This window comes from Cucurbita moschata, unplaced genomic scaffold (genome assembly GCF_002738365.1).
Source record: "Cucurbita moschata cultivar Rifu unplaced genomic scaffold, Cmos_1.0 Cmo_Scf00113, whole genome shotgun sequence".
NCBI classification, from domain to species: domain Eukaryota; kingdom Viridiplantae; phylum Streptophyta; class Magnoliopsida; order Cucurbitales; family Cucurbitaceae; genus Cucurbita; species Cucurbita moschata.
In genome coordinates, this window is record NW_019268629.1 from 77,634 (window position 1) to 94,558 (window position 16,925).

Below are 16,925 nucleotides of genomic sequence, written 5' to 3' on the forward strand. Positions count from 1 at the left end.
TTTTTTTTTTTTTTTTTTTTTGCGCATTATGATTGATCTGCAGTTCAAGGACATTCTTCCTGATTCGAGTTTGAGATGGAACAAATCTCAGACGAAGAGTCTCCGGTAATTGGTAGAAAGCCTAAATATTTTGTCTCTCCGGTCTAACTTGGGTAAACTTCTGACTATTGGCTATATATCTTTACAATGTCTGTCAACCAATAGTTTAAGGAATGCATGTAGGGGTTGGTAGTAAAGGTAAATGCATCAGTAAGGGATAGGCCTTCAATTTAACTCACGAACACAATACAAATTGTGTTTTATACAATATTTACATTCATCCAAATACCTAAAGTTGCATCATAGATGTCTAGTCTTAGTCTTAATATAACAGCCTAATCCACTACTAGTAAATATTGTTCTCTTTAGTCTTTTTCTTTTAGCTTCTTCTCAAGGTTTTTAAAATATGATTGTTAGGGAGAGGTTTTTACATTCTCATAAAAAAATGTTTCGTTTTCTTCCCCAATTGATGTGGAATGTCACAATCTACTTCCCTTTGGGGTTCAGTTTCCTTGTTGACACATCGCTCAGAGTCTAGCTCTAATACCATTTGTGAAAAAACGTTTAACACAGAAAAATTGGATAGATAACCACCAGGATGTATGTAAATAATATATTTCTTATAAAAGTGATGACGTGGAAGTAGGAAGCTGACTGGGCTGAGGTGACAGTGGTATTATGAATAGTTTAAATAAAATGTGTTTTTTTATAATTATTGTTGGTTAGAAAGAGAGGAGATAATAATAATGAAATGTAAACCCAAATATTTACAGGTCAGATATTGAAGTCAGCCAACTCGCATCCCACTGTCATGTACTTTAACTGAAAAATCTAATAATAAAATTTTAAAAAATAAATAAATTGGAAAGGGGAATGAACGGTGAGGATTTGGTCAACCCAATGGACGGTGAGATGAGAGTGTTTATGAACGTTGGGGTTGGAGGCGGTAATGATGGTGAAGCCTAATGCGCATGGAAATCGCTACTGATTCCACCTTTTTTTTTTTTTCTCTTCTTTTTTTCTTTTCCTTTTTTTATTTTTATTTTTATCTTTCTCATTATTATTTTTAGGTCCCCTTACTTTCTTTTTCCTTTCATTATTATTTTATTTTTTTCGATCCACTCTAAAAAACATTTCAATAATAACTTAAATATTTTTTAAAATATTCAAAATTAAATTTCCAAATGTTTTACTAATACTTTTAAATTTTTTTAAAATTTTTTAAAAGACGGTAACCGTTGGTATTACATTTTAAAAATACTCGCGAACTTATTAAAGTAATATTATAATCTTAATTTTTTTTTAAAAAAAATAAAAAATTTTGAGGTAATTTATAAATTTTAGATAGATCGTTTCGTAGGATGTTGTTTGTGTAAGTGTGTCAGTAGTGTGTATTTGAGTGATGTGATTTATGTGTCTGTTGTGGTTTATAGAAGTGTATGTCTTTAGAAAGTGTGAATTTGGAGTTCGGGCGAGTAATGTCGGTTCTGTGGGAAGCTTGTATCCCTAAAGGGTATCATTTTGAGTGGAGTACTTTATGCATACAAAACTTCCATGATATCATAGTATACGTACATATTCATATTCATGGCATTTTTGTCATACTTTATAACATATTTCAATTCTCGGAGCCTCGAGAGTTGTACACACAGTCATATCATCTTGGTCATAAGATTTACATTCCTTGAAGTACGATATATCAAATAAAAACATACATAATATATCATTATGTATAATTGGAGAACGAGACAGAGAGGAAGGAGACATAGATTCCATCAAGGACAACTCGAAAGTTCAGCATCCCATTATGAATATACTAGCGATCCATTCGAAAACGAGATTATTCCTAGTAAATCTACGATATTTCTTTATCAATTTTATTTATTAAAATATCAAATAACTCTATATTAAATATGTGATTGAAAATTAAATTTTATATTTGGTAAACATATTTAATATTTTAAAATATAAATTTAAAAGTTTAAAAACATATTAAATATTTTCCAACAAAATTGGAAGAAAAATGTGAATTTAAACAATAAAAAAAATATAATAAATGTATAGATTAACGAGGGAATGTTGGGTCCATATCCAGATAGATAATAAAAGAAAATAAATAAAATAAAAAAAGAAAAAGAAAATAAAAAGTCTTGTAAAGGGAAATGCCGTGCCGGCAGATTCGGCGAAGATTTCTGTAAAACGGCACCGCACCATTATTCCCAAACACTGTGGACTCCTCCAATTGACAGCCTAATATAATATTAAATTAAATTAATTTCCTCCTTAACTGGGCCCCACACTTAATATCCTAGTCACATATTTTATTAAATATATATTTTTTGATTTATTTATTTTCTAATGGTTTTAAGATAATTTTTAATTATTTCTAATTTTTAAAAATATATATTCAAATTTAATGCAAATCTTATTAAATATTTAAAAACAAATAAATAAATGTTTTATTAACTAATATTTATTTTTATTAAAAATTTTAAAAATAAAATTTTCAATAAAAGATCTGACAATAAGTTTACGGTTAGCCTAAAAAATGTTTCAAACTGACTCAATCCAACCCACGAACATCTCATAGAATTTACTAGATATAAAATTTAAAATATTTACGTGATAGATCTATTAATTCTACATGTCTATGAGTTTGACATCGACATTTTTATTATATTATAAAAAAAATCTATGAAAAATACAAAATAAGCAACGAATAAAGATAAAATTATTTATTTAAGAATAAATGTCACGAATGTGGACATGTTAGACATTCGTTACCGCACAATACAACTCAAAAGATATTACCGTTACATATTATCTTTTTATATATTAGTTTATCAAATTTTCATTGTCATTTAATTATTTTATAAATTAATAAAAAATTTATAGTCTAATCCATAAACTTTCTTTAAAATTAATCGCGTCGATATGACTCAAAATTCAACCAACTTGAACTATCCAATCCAACCAAAACCTGGTTAGACGAACACGACTTTTCACAATGATACGATATTATTTAGTTTGAGCATAACCTCTCATGGCTTTAATTTGGACTTCCCCAAGAGGTCTCATGGCAATGGAGAGTGTATTTTTTTACTATAAACCCACGATTATTTCATAAATTAGCCGATGTCGGACTTTCATCATTCAACACAACTAATTGGGTTGGGCTAGATTTTTTCGTCTGTTTGAGTTACGTTTAATTTTTGAAAAACTAAAAATTCGAATTGGTTCGTGGGTTGACATTTTTTTGGACAAACTTGAAGATAGAGTTACAACGTAACCTTACTTTCTAAATTATTGTGAAAAATTAAGAATATTCGACGTTTGTAACCAATGTTATTGGCACGTTGTGACTTGTAAGTACTTGATATTTGAGTAGTGAGTAGAAAAGTAGCATTTCTCAAATAATTAAAAAATAAAAAAAAATAACCGAGCAACCCGACTGTAACAACCTAAGCTTACCACAAACAAATGCTGTCTAGCTTGTCCCATTACTTATTCTGGTCAGCCTCACAGTTTTAAAACATGTATGTTAGAGAGAGACTTACACACTCTTATGACCAATGATTCGTTCTCCTCACCAACCGATGTGAGATCCCACATCGATAATCCGACCCAACTTTTTAAAGTGGATTTGGTTGTAAACGGTACTCAACCGGTATACATCGTTCTTAAAAATATCTAATAAGTCTCTTAACTTTTAATTTTAGATATTTTTAATTTTGAAATAAATAAATAGCCGTTTAAATAATTTCTCACTCCACTTTTTGGTTAACCCCACAAACGACTTTTGGTCACGCCCCCACGACCCACACGCCTTCTCCTTTTTTATTTTTTATTTTTATTTTTATTTTGTTTTAATGATGAATATTACACGTCACAGCACCAAACGGTCTGAACCCGCTCCTTTAAAACGGCGTCTCTCACTCCCACGATCTCCGCCATTACCACCGCCATTTCCATTTCTTCTTCTCTCTCTGTCAACCCTAAACCCCTTATTCAACTTTCTCCACTCCCCCACAACCATGACTGACCAAGAAGTCGTTATCACCGATGTTCCCCTTGCTGAGAAGCCCAATAAGGACCTTCCTCCGCTGCCGGAGCCCGCCGCGAAGGAGCCATTGAAGGCGGAAGGAGAGGTTCCTGATGCGGCGGCGGAGGCTGAAGTGTTGAAACCTGCTGGTGATGATAAAGTCGTGGCGGATGCTGATTCCTTCAAGGAGGAGAGCACTAAACTCGCTGATCTTTCTGATTCTGAGAAGAAAGCTTTGGAAGAGTTTAAGCAGCTTATTCAGGAAGCGCTTAATAAGCACGAATTCACTGCTCAGCCTACGCCTCCGCCTCCGTCGTCATTGCCGGTTAAGGTTGAGGAATCTTCGTCGGAGGCTGTGGTGGAGAAGACAGATGAAACCGTCGATGATGCGCAGAAGCGCTCCGATGAAGAACAAGAGCCGCCGAAAGCCGAAGCTAAAATCGCCGAAGCAAATGCAGGTGAAGCAGAGAAAGAAGAGAAATCAAAAGAAAAACCGCCGCCTGCCGCGGAGGAAGTTGTGGTTGCAGTGCAAACCGAATCACTCGTGGATGAGGACGGAGCAAAAACAGTCGAAGCAATCGAAGAGACGATTGTCGCCGTTGCCGCCTCCGCCGCAGCACCATCTGAAGAAGCCGTAGACACAACGGCCAACCCTCCCCCGACTGCCGTGGTGCCGGAGGAGGTGTCAATCTGGGGAATACCGCTAATGGCGGACGAGAGAACCGATGTTGTACTACTGAAATTCCTCCGAGCGAGGGATTTCAAAGTGAAAGAATCATTCGCGATGATCAAGAACACGATCCAATGGAGAAAGGATTTCAAAATCGACGAACTGTTGGAGGAAGATTTAGGGAGCGATCTGGAGAAAGTAGCGTTCATGCACGGATCGGACAAAGAAGGGCATCCAGTCTGTTACAACGTGTACGGAGAATTTCAGAACAGAGAGCTTTACCAGAAAACATTTTCCGACGAGGAGAAACGGGAGAAATTTCTCCGTTGGAGGATTCAGTTTCTGGAGAAAGGCATCCGGAAAATGGATTTCAATCCCGGAGGAATTAGCACCATGGTTCATGTAAACGACCTGAAGAACTCTCCAGGGCTGGGAAAATGGGAGCTAAGACAGGCAACCAAACATGCCCTTCAGATCTTCCAAGATAACTACCCAGAATTCGTTGCCAAACAGGTCTTTCATTGAACTATAATTGTCGATGTTATGATTAATTAATGATCTGTTTCTGATTTTGGATTTGGTTTTGAATTTGGGTAGGTGTTCATCAATGTTCCCTGGTGGTATTTGGCTGTGAATAGAATGATGAGCCCATTTCTGACTCATAGAACTAAGAGCAAGTTTGTGTTTGCTGGACCTTCCAAATCTGCAGAGACCCTTCTGAGGTATGTTCTTATTTGGATTAAAGCTAGAGATATATTGTTCTTGAATTCTGTGTTTTCATATTGGAATCAGCGATTTGTGGTAATTTAGGGTGGAAATTAATTGGAAATTTTGGATAAACACACTACCACCAGGTACATAACAGCGCAAGAGCTGCCAGTGAAGTATGGAGGAATGAGCAAAGATGGGGAATTCGAGACATGTGATAGCGTCACTGAAATCACAGTGAAACCCTCAGCCAAACACGCCGTCGAATATCCTGTCACTCAGGTTCCTATTTCTTCTCTCCTTCTTTTTCCTTAAATTTTTTAGAAATATAGAAATGAAAACCAAAGATAGTGATGAAATTTGAAAATGTTTGCGTTGGAAGATGTGCATTTCATTGGATTCTCTGGACACGACAGTCCAAAATGACCCATTATGTCTGTCTCTCTGTCTCTCTGTCTCTCTCTCACTCCCTGTTTCTTTATTTTAAAGCGTCTTTGAAATTCTCTGTTTTTGACTGTCTATGCCTTCTCATGATACCCTTTTACACTTTGGATCCTATTACTTCCCAAATTTCAATTTCTTTTGCCATTTCCTTTTCTCTTAGGTCTAGTTTTATAACCCATCTTGTCGTATTATTGAGAAAAACTTTTTAATTTCTCTACTCAAATTTCATTAGCTAATTGATTTTTTTGAAATTTAGATGATGATTAGGTATGTTGAGAGACATAACACAACACTTTGATGGGTTTGAGGTGAAATTGGAGTTGATATTGATGTCGACGTTGATGTGGATGTGGGAGGTTCGAGTGGTACTTTTGTGTCGTTCATTAGTCTAGAACATCTCTTTAATTATCCGTCATAATGTACACACATAATTGAAATTTAGACAATAGTTAGGCAAGTTGATTTTGATGTCGATGTTGATATCGTCTATGTGGTTGTGTACGCATGTGGGTTCATTAGTTTTGAGATTGTCTACTAGTTGATTCTTTAATCATCTGCTATAAATACAAGCATAATTGAAACTAGATGATGATAGCTAGATAAGTTTAGAGACATAAATAAAATTTATGATGGCGGGTTTAAGGTGAAATGATGAGAGTTGATATTGATGTCGATGTTGATAGTGTTAATGTGGTTGTGTATTCATGTGGGTTCGTGTTAGTTTTGAGATTGTCGGCTAATTAATTCTAAAACATCTCTTTAATCATCTGATGTACATGTACACGCATAATTAAAATATGTTGATGTTGATATGGTTGATGTAGGCATGTACTGTGACGTGGGAGGTTCGAGTGGTCGGATGGGATGTGAGCTATGGGGCGGAGTACGTACCGAGCGGGGAGGGAAGCTACACGGTGATAATCGACAAGGCAAGAAAAGTGGCGTCGTCGTCACAAGACCATCCTGTTCTTACAAACACATTCAAGATATCCGAGGCTGGTAAGGTGGTTCTGTCCATTGACAATCCGACCAACAAGAAGAAGAAACTCCTCTACCGCTTCAAGACCAAATCTCTATGAACCCTAAATCCATTTTTTCTATATATATTTCCCCCAAAAAAAAAAAAAAAAACATAAAATTTTGAATTCCTTGTTGTGAGATGTTTTTTTCTTTCCTTTTCTAAGCTCATGGGTGTTATGTAATCTAATCATTGTTCATGTTTTTTTCTTTTTTTTTCTTGTGTTTTTATTTATTTAATTTATTTATTTTTCTTTTATCCTCTCTCTCTCTCTCTCTCTCAAATTATTTTTAGATTTGTTATAAATTATTAATTTATTTTTATGAAGTATATAAAATATAAAATAATAATGTATTTATTTTGGTGTAGTGTAGTTTTCTCCAATTTTCGGAATAAGTTGATGGTGGAAGATTAAATTAACTAAATTTTTTTAAGATTAAGAAAGATTTTAATAACAATAATAAGTAGAGTTGTTTTGAGACAAATAAGGACCCACCACGTGGCTCAAATGGTTTGATTTAGTGATATTGTAACTGCCCTCGCCTTCATTCTCACACGGTTTTTTATACCCTTCTAAGGAATGCTTCAATCTCCTCTCTAATCGACATGGAGATCACAACCCGCCCCTCTTAGGGGTTACATTCTCACTGGCCTACTGCCCGGTGTTTGACTCTAATACCATTTGTAAAACCTCAAACTTGTCACTAGTAGATATTGTCTGCTTTGACCCATTACGTATCGTCGTCAACCTCATGGCTTTCAAAACGCGTCTACTAGGGAGGAATTTTCAAATTTTATAAGATATGTTACGTTCCCCATATAAGATCTCACATATATGATAGACGTTCAATTACTTTATATGTAAAGAAATAAAAGGAAAGAATGTAAATGTTTGGAAGAGACAAAACATTGTAAATAGAGAATGAAATAAACGGCTTCATTGGAGGACGTTTTGTTTCAAATATATAATATTTAAATACAAAAGTTATTTACCTCCTCTTTTGTAGTCTTTTTAGGAATCCCGAGACCAAGTTTTATCGTTTAACAAAGTTTTTTTTGGACCAATTTGAAACTTTAAGTTGGTTGGGTCGATGAATGACTTGAACAGTTGTTCTACTCTATTTTCTTGAGTTGGATTGTCTCGCTTTTTTTTTTTTTATTATTATTATTTTAAAAAAATCATATTTATCTATAAATGAGTTAACAAAAACAATGTCAACCCACCAATCGAACCGCAACTCAACTCAAAACATTTGTTATAAGGGTGTGTAAACCTTTCCTTAACAAATGCATTTTAAAATCACGAAAGTAACGATGACATATAACAGGCCAAAACAGATAATATTTGCTACCGCTGCGCTTGAGGTGTTACAAATGATATTAGAGCCAGCCACTAAAGGGCGCGATGCATTAATAGGAGTAGGGCTAGACCCTCCCATAGATTGAGTTTGGTTCACATAAATGCAAACTTTATGCATTACATTGACTCGTAGATTCTTCTAAAGTTAAACTAATACAAATTTATGGATTTTTGATACAATTATATATATTAAATAATTTTTAATTGTATGAAATATAATTTTTCATAATATATATTAAAATTAAAAGGTGAATTTTAATTAAATGTTTAAGAATAAATAAATAGATATTTGAGGAGCTAATATTTTACTTTTATTAAAAATAAAAATTAAATATATTTATTTTGATTATTACCCCCATTTTAAAATCCTAATCCCAGCATCTACATAGCTCCAGCTCCAGTTTCTTCCTTAGCGCCGGCAATGGCTATCACAAATCAGTTGGCCTTTCAGCTCTCCATTTCCTCAACCAAAACATTCATCTTCCGCCGCTTCTCCGCCGCTCAAAAACCCCTTCCATCCATCTCCTCTGCTACACCCTTCAAATCATCACCGAAGAATTCCAAATCCGACAACCGAGCGACAGCTACTGTTCCAACCCCAATGCAATTCAACGCAAGTGAGTTCTTCAATTTTTTCACTACCGTTTTGTTTTCTGTTCACCTCTTGCCCTTTCTTTCACGATAATTGGGGCTTCTGAATTCATATCCGTTTGTTTTTAATCTTTGAAACCCTATGAAATGTATCCACCGTCACTCACGAACTTTTCTTAGACTGGAAAATCATTGAATAAATGGCTAGGAACTAAGTTGTGCGTGCGTGTGTGTGGTGCTTCTTGGGCTCTTGCAGAGTTCCCAGGATTCTAATAAGAACGCTGTGTTGAGGATTGTTGGGAGAGGAGTCTCACGTCTGCTAATTAAGGGGTCGATCATGGGTTTATAAGTAAGGAATACATCTCCATTCGCATGAGGCCTTTTGGAGAAACCAAAAGCAAAGCTATGAGAGCTTATGTTTAAAGTGGATAATATCGTACCATTGTGGAGAGCCGTGGTTTCTAACATGCTGTTGGGATAGGATTAGGAATACTATTTGATTAATAAGGTCGGGACGTTGTTATGGTCATTCTGATTTGTTATTAATAGTGGGTATGAAAGGATGAATGTGTGCATTGTGTTAGGAAGCACGGTTCTCCACAATGGTATGATATTATCTATTTTGAGCCTAAACTCTCATGGCTTTGCTTTTGGTTTCTCCAAAAGGCTTCATACCAATGAAGATATATTCCTTACTTATAAACCCATGATCGTTCCCTTAATTAGCCAATGTGAGACTCCCTCCCAACCATTCTTAACAATCCTCCCCTCGAACAAAGTATACCATAGAGCCTCCCCTGAGGCCTATGTAGCCCTCGAACAGCCTCCCCATAATTGAGGCTCGACTCCTTTCTCTGGAGCTCTTGAACAAAGTATACCGTTTGTTCGACGCTTGAGAATTCTATTTGACATGGTTAAGCTAAGGGCATGACTTTGATACAATGTGTTAGGAAACACGACTCTCCAGAATGGTATGATATTGTCCACCTTGAGCATAAACCCTCACGGTTTTGCTTTTGGTTTCCTCAAAAGGTCTCATACCAATGGAGATGTACTCCTTACTTATAAACCCATGATCATCCTTTATTAGCCAATGTGAGACTCCCTCCCAACAATCCTCAACAATCCTCCCATCGAACAAAGTATACCATAGAGCCTCCCCTGAGGCCCATGTAGCCCTAGAACAACCTCCCCTTAATTGAGGCTCGACTCTTTTCTCTGGAGCTCTCGAACAAAGTACACCCTTTGTTCGACACTTGATCACTTTTGACTACACTTTCGAGACTAGAAACTTCTTTCTTCGACACTTGAGGATTCTATTGACATGGCTAAGTTAAGGGCATGACTCTCATACCATGTGTTAGTAAACACACTCTCCATAATAGTATGATATTGTCCACTTTGAGCATAAGCTCTTATGGCTTTATTTTTGATTTCTCCAAAAGACCTCATACCAACCGAAATATATTCCTTACTTATAAACTCATAATCATCCCCTTAATTAGCTAACGTGAGACTCCCTCCCAGCAATCCTCAACACACGAGGGAGGTTCTAAGTACCTTGAGTATTTGGCTTATCTTGTAGTTCTTCTATCTTCTATGTTTCAATATTGTTCTAGAACTTGCTTCTCAGGTGCACGAACGAACGATGTAGCCACAACGGAAATGGAAGAGCAAGCAGAGATGGAAGTTGCAGAAGGATATACCATCTCTCAATTTTGTGATAAAATAATTGACATTTTCATGAATGAGAAGCCCAAAACTAAAGAATGGAGGAAGCTTTTGGTGTTTAGGGAAGAGTGGAAAAAGTATAGGGAGAGCTTCTACAGTCATTGCCAAAGGCGAGCAGATTGGGAGAGTGATCCAATCATGAAAGAGAAGTTACTTTCACTTGGTAGAAGGGTCAAAAGGGTATGTACTTATCCTCTTCTTCTTCCTCTACATTTGTTCTTTAAACTTTCGTGCTACGATTTTTATTCACGAAAACCATTTCCGACGACAATATACAGATCGATGATGAAATGGAGATCCACAGTGAACTTCTCAAGGAATTACAGGACAGCCCGACCGACATTAATGCGATAGTTGCCAAGCGGCGCAAAGAGTTCACAGAGGATTTTTTTAAGTTCCTTACTTTGGTTTCAGAAACCCATGACAGTTTGGAAGATCATGATGGTAATAGTTTGAATACTTTCAATGATTTATCTTAGTTTTGGCATTGGATTAAACCAAGACTCACATAAATTCAGTCTAGATTTGATCTCAGATTTAGTTCATGTTTATTGCATCCTTATCTTTGAACCATCTTTACAAGTATTTAGATAAACTTAATCGTGTAATTTAGCCGGGATTATAAATTCTCGTAGTCCCACATTGGCTAATTAAGAGGAAAATCATGGGTTTATAAGTATGGAACACTATCTCCATTAGTATGAGGTCTTTTTGGAGAAGCCAAAAGCAAAATCATCAGAGCTTGTGCTCAAAGTAGATGATATCATACCATTGTGGAGGTTCGTGATTTCTAATTAGGTATCGGGGCCATGCCCTAACTTAACCATGTCAATAAAACCCTCAAATGTCGAACAAATAAGTTGTGAGCCTCAAAGGTGTAGTCAAAATTGACTCAAGTGTCGAACAAAGGGTGTACTTTGTTCAAGGGCTACAGAGAAGGAGTGGTGCCGCGATTAAGGGGAGGCTGTTCGAGGGCTTCATAGGCCTCAGGGGAGGATTGTTGAAGATTATTAAGAGTAGTCCCACATTGACTAATTAAGAGGAAGATCATGGGTTTATAAGTACGGAACACTATCTCCATTAGTATGAGGCTTTTTGGGGAAACCAAAAGCAAAGCCATGAGAGCTTATGCTCAAAGTGGACAATATCATACCATTGTGGAGGTTCGTGATTCCTAATATAGTATAAGAGCCATGCCCTTAACTTAGCCATGTCAATAAAATCCTCAAATGTCGAACAAAGAGTTGTGAGCTTCAAAGGTGTAGTCAAAAGTGGTCTCGAAAGTGTAGTCAAAAGTGACTTAAGTGTTGAACAAAGGGTGTAATTTGTTCGAGGACTCTAGAGAAGGAGTCGAGCCCCGATTAAGGGGAGGCTGTTCGAGGGCTCCATAGGTCTCAGGGGAGGCTCTATGGTGTACTTTGTTCAAGGGGAGGATTGTTGAGGATTATTGAGAGGAGTAGTCCCACGTTGGCTAATTAAGAAGAAGATCATGGGTTTATAAGTATGAAACACTATCTCCGCCTTTTGGGGAAACCAAAAGCAAAGCCACGAGAGTTTATGCTCAACGTGGACAATATCATACCATTGTGGAGGGTCGTGGTTCCTAACAGCTCCATCATGCCTTTTCACTTTAGAGCGGAATAATAAAAGTTATAGTTCTTCATATTTTGTTTCCCTAAATTAGCTTTGCGATTATTAGTCGAAAAGTTTGTATCATGGATACACGTTGTTATCTAGGAGATAGAGTTACTCTAATCTTGACGAAGATTTTATCACTAGTTATCTCTTAATTACTTTTTCTATTCGAGCAGCGGTGGCTCGACTGGCAGCCAGATGTCTGTCTGCAGTTAGTGCTTACGATCGAACATTAGAACACGTGGAGACGTTGGATTCAGCACAGGTCAAATTTGATGATATACTGAATTCTCCCTCATTGGATGTGGCTTGTGAGAAGATTGCAAGTCTTGCAAAGGCAAAGGAACTTGATTCATCATTGATCCTTTTGATAAACAGTGCTTGGGCTTCTGCTAAAGAATCCACAACCATGAAGAATGAGGTAACCTTTAGCTTTAAAATGTCCTTGCTCACAATATTACTTGCTGCTTGTTAACTTCGAAGTTCTCGGACGTAACCCCCCTGCACCACTCCAGTTTTGCTCGAGTTTTTCAAATTAGTCATTTCTGAGACGGTCCATTGTCTTTGTTTTATGCACCACCCTAGTGTTGCTCGAGTTTTTAAAATTATTCATTTATGAGACGGTGTATTGTCTTTGATTCATGCACCACCCCAGTTTTGCTCGAGTGTTTCAATTTAGTTACTTATGAGACGGTCTATTGTCTTTGATTCCTGCACCACTCTAATTTTGCTCGAGTTTTTCAAATTAGTCATTTCTGAGATGGTCTATTGTCTTTGATTCATACACCACCCCAATTTTGCTTGGGTTTTTCAAATTAGTCATTTTTGAGATGTTTCATGCTACCACCCCATATTTGCTCGAGTTTTTCGAAGTAGTCATTTTTTTAGCGGTCTATTGTCTTTGTTCACGCACCACCCCAGTTTTGTTCGAGTTTTTCAAACTAGTCATTTCTGAGCGGTCTATTGTTTTTGTTTCACGCACCACTCCAGATTTGCTCGAGTTTTTCAAAGTAGTCATTTCTGAGCGGTCTATTGTCTTTGTTTCATGCACCACCCTAGTTTTGCTCGAGTTTTTCAAATTAGTGATGGTCTATTGTCTTTGTTTCATGCACCACCCCAGTTTTGCTCGAGTTTTTCAAATTAGTAATGGTCTTGGTCTATTGTCTTTGTTTCATGCACCACCCCAGTTTTGCTCGAGTTTTTCAAATTAGTAATGGTCTATTGTCTTTGTTTCATGCACCACCCCAGTTTTGCTCGAGTTTTTCAAATTAGTAATGGTCTATTGTCTTTGTTTCATGCACCACCCTAGTTTTGCTCGAGTTTTTCAAATTAGTGATGGTCTATTGTCTTTGTTTCATGCACCACCCCAGTTTTGCTCGAGTTTTTCAAATTAGTAATGGTCTATTGTCTTTGTTTCATGCACCACCCTAGTTTTGCTCGAGTTTTTCAAATTAGTGATGGTCTATTGTCTTTGTTTCATGCACCACCCCAGTTTTGCTCGAGTTTTTCAAATTAGTAATGGTCTATTGTCTTTGTTTCATGCACCACCCTAGTTTTGCTCGAGTTTTTCAAATTAGTCATTTTTGAGCGGTCTATTGTCTCTGTCTCACGCACCACCCCAATTTTGCTCGAGTTTTTCAAACTAGTCATTTTTTAGACGGTCTATTGTTTTTGTTTCACGCACCACCCCAGTTTTGCTCGAGTTTTTCAAACTAGTCATGTCTAAGATGGTCTATTGTCTTTGTTTCACGCACCACCCCAGTTTTGCTCGAGTTTTTCAAACTAGTCATTTCTGAGACGGTCTATTGTCTTTGTTTCACACATTTTTTTTTTGTTCGGAGAAACCGAGCTTTCACTTTTAGGTGCAACTATTATGTCACCTTCTCTGTCTTTCTGTGTGTGAATGTAGGTGAAAGAAATAATGTATCATTTATACAAAGCCACAAAGAGCGGTCTAAGAAGCATGGCCCCTAAAGAAATAAAGCTATTAAAGCATTTGCTTAACATCGTAGATCCTGAAGAACGATTTTCTGCTTTGGCAACAGCCTTCGCCCCAGGTGATGGAAGTGAACCAAAAGATCCAAATGCTATTTACACGTGAGTAACTCTGATATACATTATTTTCCATCAACATTTCATATTTCTACTACTTAGTTTGGTCTTTGAACTCGTAAGTGGTGAGATCCTACATCGGTTGGAGAGGGAAACAAAGCATTCCTTATAAGGGTGTGAAAACCTCTCCCTAGTAGACGCGTTTTAAAACTTTGAGGGGAAGCCTGGAAGGGAAAGACCAAAGAAGACAATATTTGTTAGTGGTGGGCTTGGACGGTTAGAAATGGTATCAGAGCCAGATACTGGACGGTGTGTCAGTGAAGGCGTTGGGTCCTCAAGGGGGGTGGATTGTGAGATCTCACATTGGTTGGAGAGGGGAACGAAACTTTCCTTATAAGGGTGTGGAAACCTCTCTCTAGCAGGCGCGTTTTAAAACCTTAAGGGGAAGCCCGGAAGGAAAAGCCCAAAGAGGATAATATTTGTTAGCGACGGGCTTGGACGGTTAGAAATGGTATTAGAGCCAAATACTGGGCGGTGTGCCAGCGAGGATGCTGTGCCCTCAAGGGGGTGGATTGTGAGATCTTACATTGATTGGAGAGGGAAACAAAGCATTCCTTATAAGGGTGTGAAAACCTTTCCCTAGCAGACGCGTTTTAAAACCTTGAGGGGGAAATCTGGAAGGGAAAACCCAAAAAGGACAATATTTGTTAGCAATGAGATTGAACGGTTAGAAATGATATCAGAGCTAGATACCAAGCGGTGTGCTAGCGAGGATGCTGAACCCCCAATGTGGTGGTGGGGGGGAGGGGGTCCCACGTCAATTTGAGATGAGAACAAAGCATTCCTTATAAGGGTGTGGAAACCTCTCCCTTGCAAACGCGTTTTAAAGTCGTGAGACTGACGACGATACGTAATAGGCCAAAGTGGGCAATATCTTCCAGCGATGGCCTCAGACCATTACATAAGTTTAGTGGTTCAAAAGAACTATTCAGGGTTTGAGTTTTAAGCCCGTACGTACAGTGCTATAGGCTCATTTTCTTCAAAATTCGAGTTAAAATAAACATATTTGAACATTCTCCACAACAATGTCGAAAAAAAACGGCAGTGGCTTAGATTTTTCACACACGTGCTTCAAAGAACCTAATTAGAGTTCCAATTTTAAGCCTGTACATAAAGTGCTAGGGACTCTTTTTCTTTGAAATTTGAGTCAAAATCATCGTAGTCTATAATGTTTGGTTATTTTAATTATTGTCTTTATTTTGTGACTCTAAATTTGGAAGCCATATAGGCGAGTCGAGGCTAGTAATGAATAAGGAACACTTAATGCATGCCTAAACTAAATCTCAACGCTCGTCTTAGCTAACCATCTATACGGTTAGCTTAGACGAGTGTCGAGATTTATAACATTGACGACCAAAATAACAGAATTAAATACTTACAAGTGTTGTTGTAATGGAACAGAACTCCGAAAGAGCTGCATAAGTGGATAAAGATCATGCTTGATTCATACCATCTGAACCAGGAAGACACAGACATCAGAGAAGCAAGGAAAATGGCTCAGCCTATTGTTATACAAAGGCTTTTCATTCTCAAAGATACCATTGAAACTGAGTATTTGGAACAAAATGAGTCGCAGAATGCTCAATCAAAACCAAATCATGTCTCTACAAATGCAGTTTCCATATAGTTGTAAGTGTCTCTCATTTTTTGTAATCTAGCCAGCACTAGGATCATTAGAATAGTTATAAAGTTAGGTAACCCGTGTCACGATATGACTTCTATTTTTAATAGATTTTTGTCGATATTTTTTGTGCTAAACTCGATTGTTTCTTATTACAATTGTTAGATTGCTTTTTCTTCTGTTTGTAGTTTTAGTTAACGTTGTAGGTTCATAATTGTGAGATCCCACATCGGTAGGAGAAGGGAACGAAAGATTCTTTATAAGGGTGTGGAAACCTCTCTCTGTACGCGTTTTAAAAACCTCGAGGGGAAGCTCTGAAGGAAAAGCGGACAATATCGGCTAGCGGTGGGTTTGAGCTTAGGCTGTTATAGTAACCTTTTCATTTCAATCATGCTAATTCTCATTTGTTTGTTTCCAGTAGGAAAAGGGACTTCAATAAGGTCATTGTCGGACATGTATGTTAAAATGCTGAAAATCCATTACTCTTGAGATCGATTACAATACGTAAATTCTACTTATATTCTACTTGTAATGGTTGATTTTGGGAAAACGAGCAAATGTTAAGCAAAGGGGGAGCTCACTACTTTGGTATACTTTAGAGAGGTTGAGAACTACTAATCTTTTGGTTGCTTAATCGGTTGAGTTCTGTTCTAGTTGCATATATATATTAGCAAGGAACAGAGAATGAGGCTACAATCTCAATCTCCATCCCGATACAAAAACGAGAATTTTCTCCCGTCTTGTCTACCCAGAATTCTTTCCATTCTCTCTATTTTGTCGCCATTTCACCATTTACGAGTGATGGTTGTTTTTCAACATCAAAATCTTTCATTCGAAATCAAATGTTATCACTGAATCAAACGCAACTCAAACAGCTTCATAACCTAACCCGAACTAACCCTGTGTTGAGTTGGATTGCATTGATCGATTTTTTCAGGTCATCAGAAACCATGT

The 16,925-nt window shown here is 37.0% G+C and overlaps 2 protein-coding genes across 2 annotated transcripts; both read left to right on the forward strand.

Moving 5' to 3' along the window:
• Positions 1 to 3,973: 3,973 nt before the first annotated feature.
• On the forward strand, positions 3,974 to 7,129 carry LOC111439865 (patellin-3-like). Its single transcript, XM_023077327.1, has 4 exons — positions 3,974 to 5,264; positions 5,349 to 5,473; positions 5,606 to 5,741; positions 6,728 to 7,129. The coding sequence occupies exons 1-4, from the start codon at positions 4,074 to 4,076 to the stop codon at positions 6,980 to 6,982; spliced, it is 1,707 nt and encodes a 568-aa protein (XP_022933095.1). The 5' UTR covers positions 3,974 to 4,073; the 3' UTR covers positions 6,983 to 7,129.
• Positions 7,130 to 8,671: 1,542 nt separating this feature from the next.
• On the forward strand, positions 8,672 to 16,121 carry LOC111439867 (uncharacterized protein At4g37920). Its single transcript, XM_023077332.1, has 6 exons — positions 8,672 to 8,898; positions 10,506 to 10,783; positions 10,882 to 11,047; positions 12,415 to 12,659; positions 14,148 to 14,335; positions 15,752 to 16,121. The coding sequence occupies exons 1-6, from the start codon at positions 8,703 to 8,705 to the stop codon at positions 15,975 to 15,977; spliced, it is 1,299 nt and encodes a 432-aa protein (XP_022933100.1). The 5' UTR covers positions 8,672 to 8,702; the 3' UTR covers positions 15,978 to 16,121.
• The last annotated feature ends 804 nt before the right edge of the window (positions 16,122 to 16,925 follow it).

Excerpts from the sequence above, each read along its gene's own strand:
- LOC111439865 (XM_023077327.1), top strand. The coding sequence starts at position 4,074 with ATGACTGACCAAGAAGTCGTTATCACCGATGTTCCCCTTGCTGAGAAG. Across the intron at positions 5,474-5,605 it reads TCTGCAGAGACCCTTCTGAG|GTACATAACAGCGCAAGAGC; the intron begins GTATGTTCTTAT and ends CACTACCACCAG. Across the intron at positions 5,742-6,727 it reads TCGAATATCCTGTCACTCAG|GCATGTACTGTGACGTGGGA; the intron begins GTTCCTATTTCT and ends TGGTTGATGTAG.
- LOC111439867 (XM_023077332.1), top strand. The coding sequence starts at position 8,703 with ATGGCTATCACAAATCAGTTGGCCTTTCAGCTCTCCATTTCCTCAACC. Across the intron at positions 11,048-12,414 it reads CAGTTTGGAAGATCATGATG|CGGTGGCTCGACTGGCAGCC; the intron begins GTAATAGTTTGA and ends CTATTCGAGCAG. Across the intron at positions 12,660-14,147 it reads CCACAACCATGAAGAATGAG|GTGAAAGAAATAATGTATCA; the intron begins GTAACCTTTAGC and ends GTGTGAATGTAG.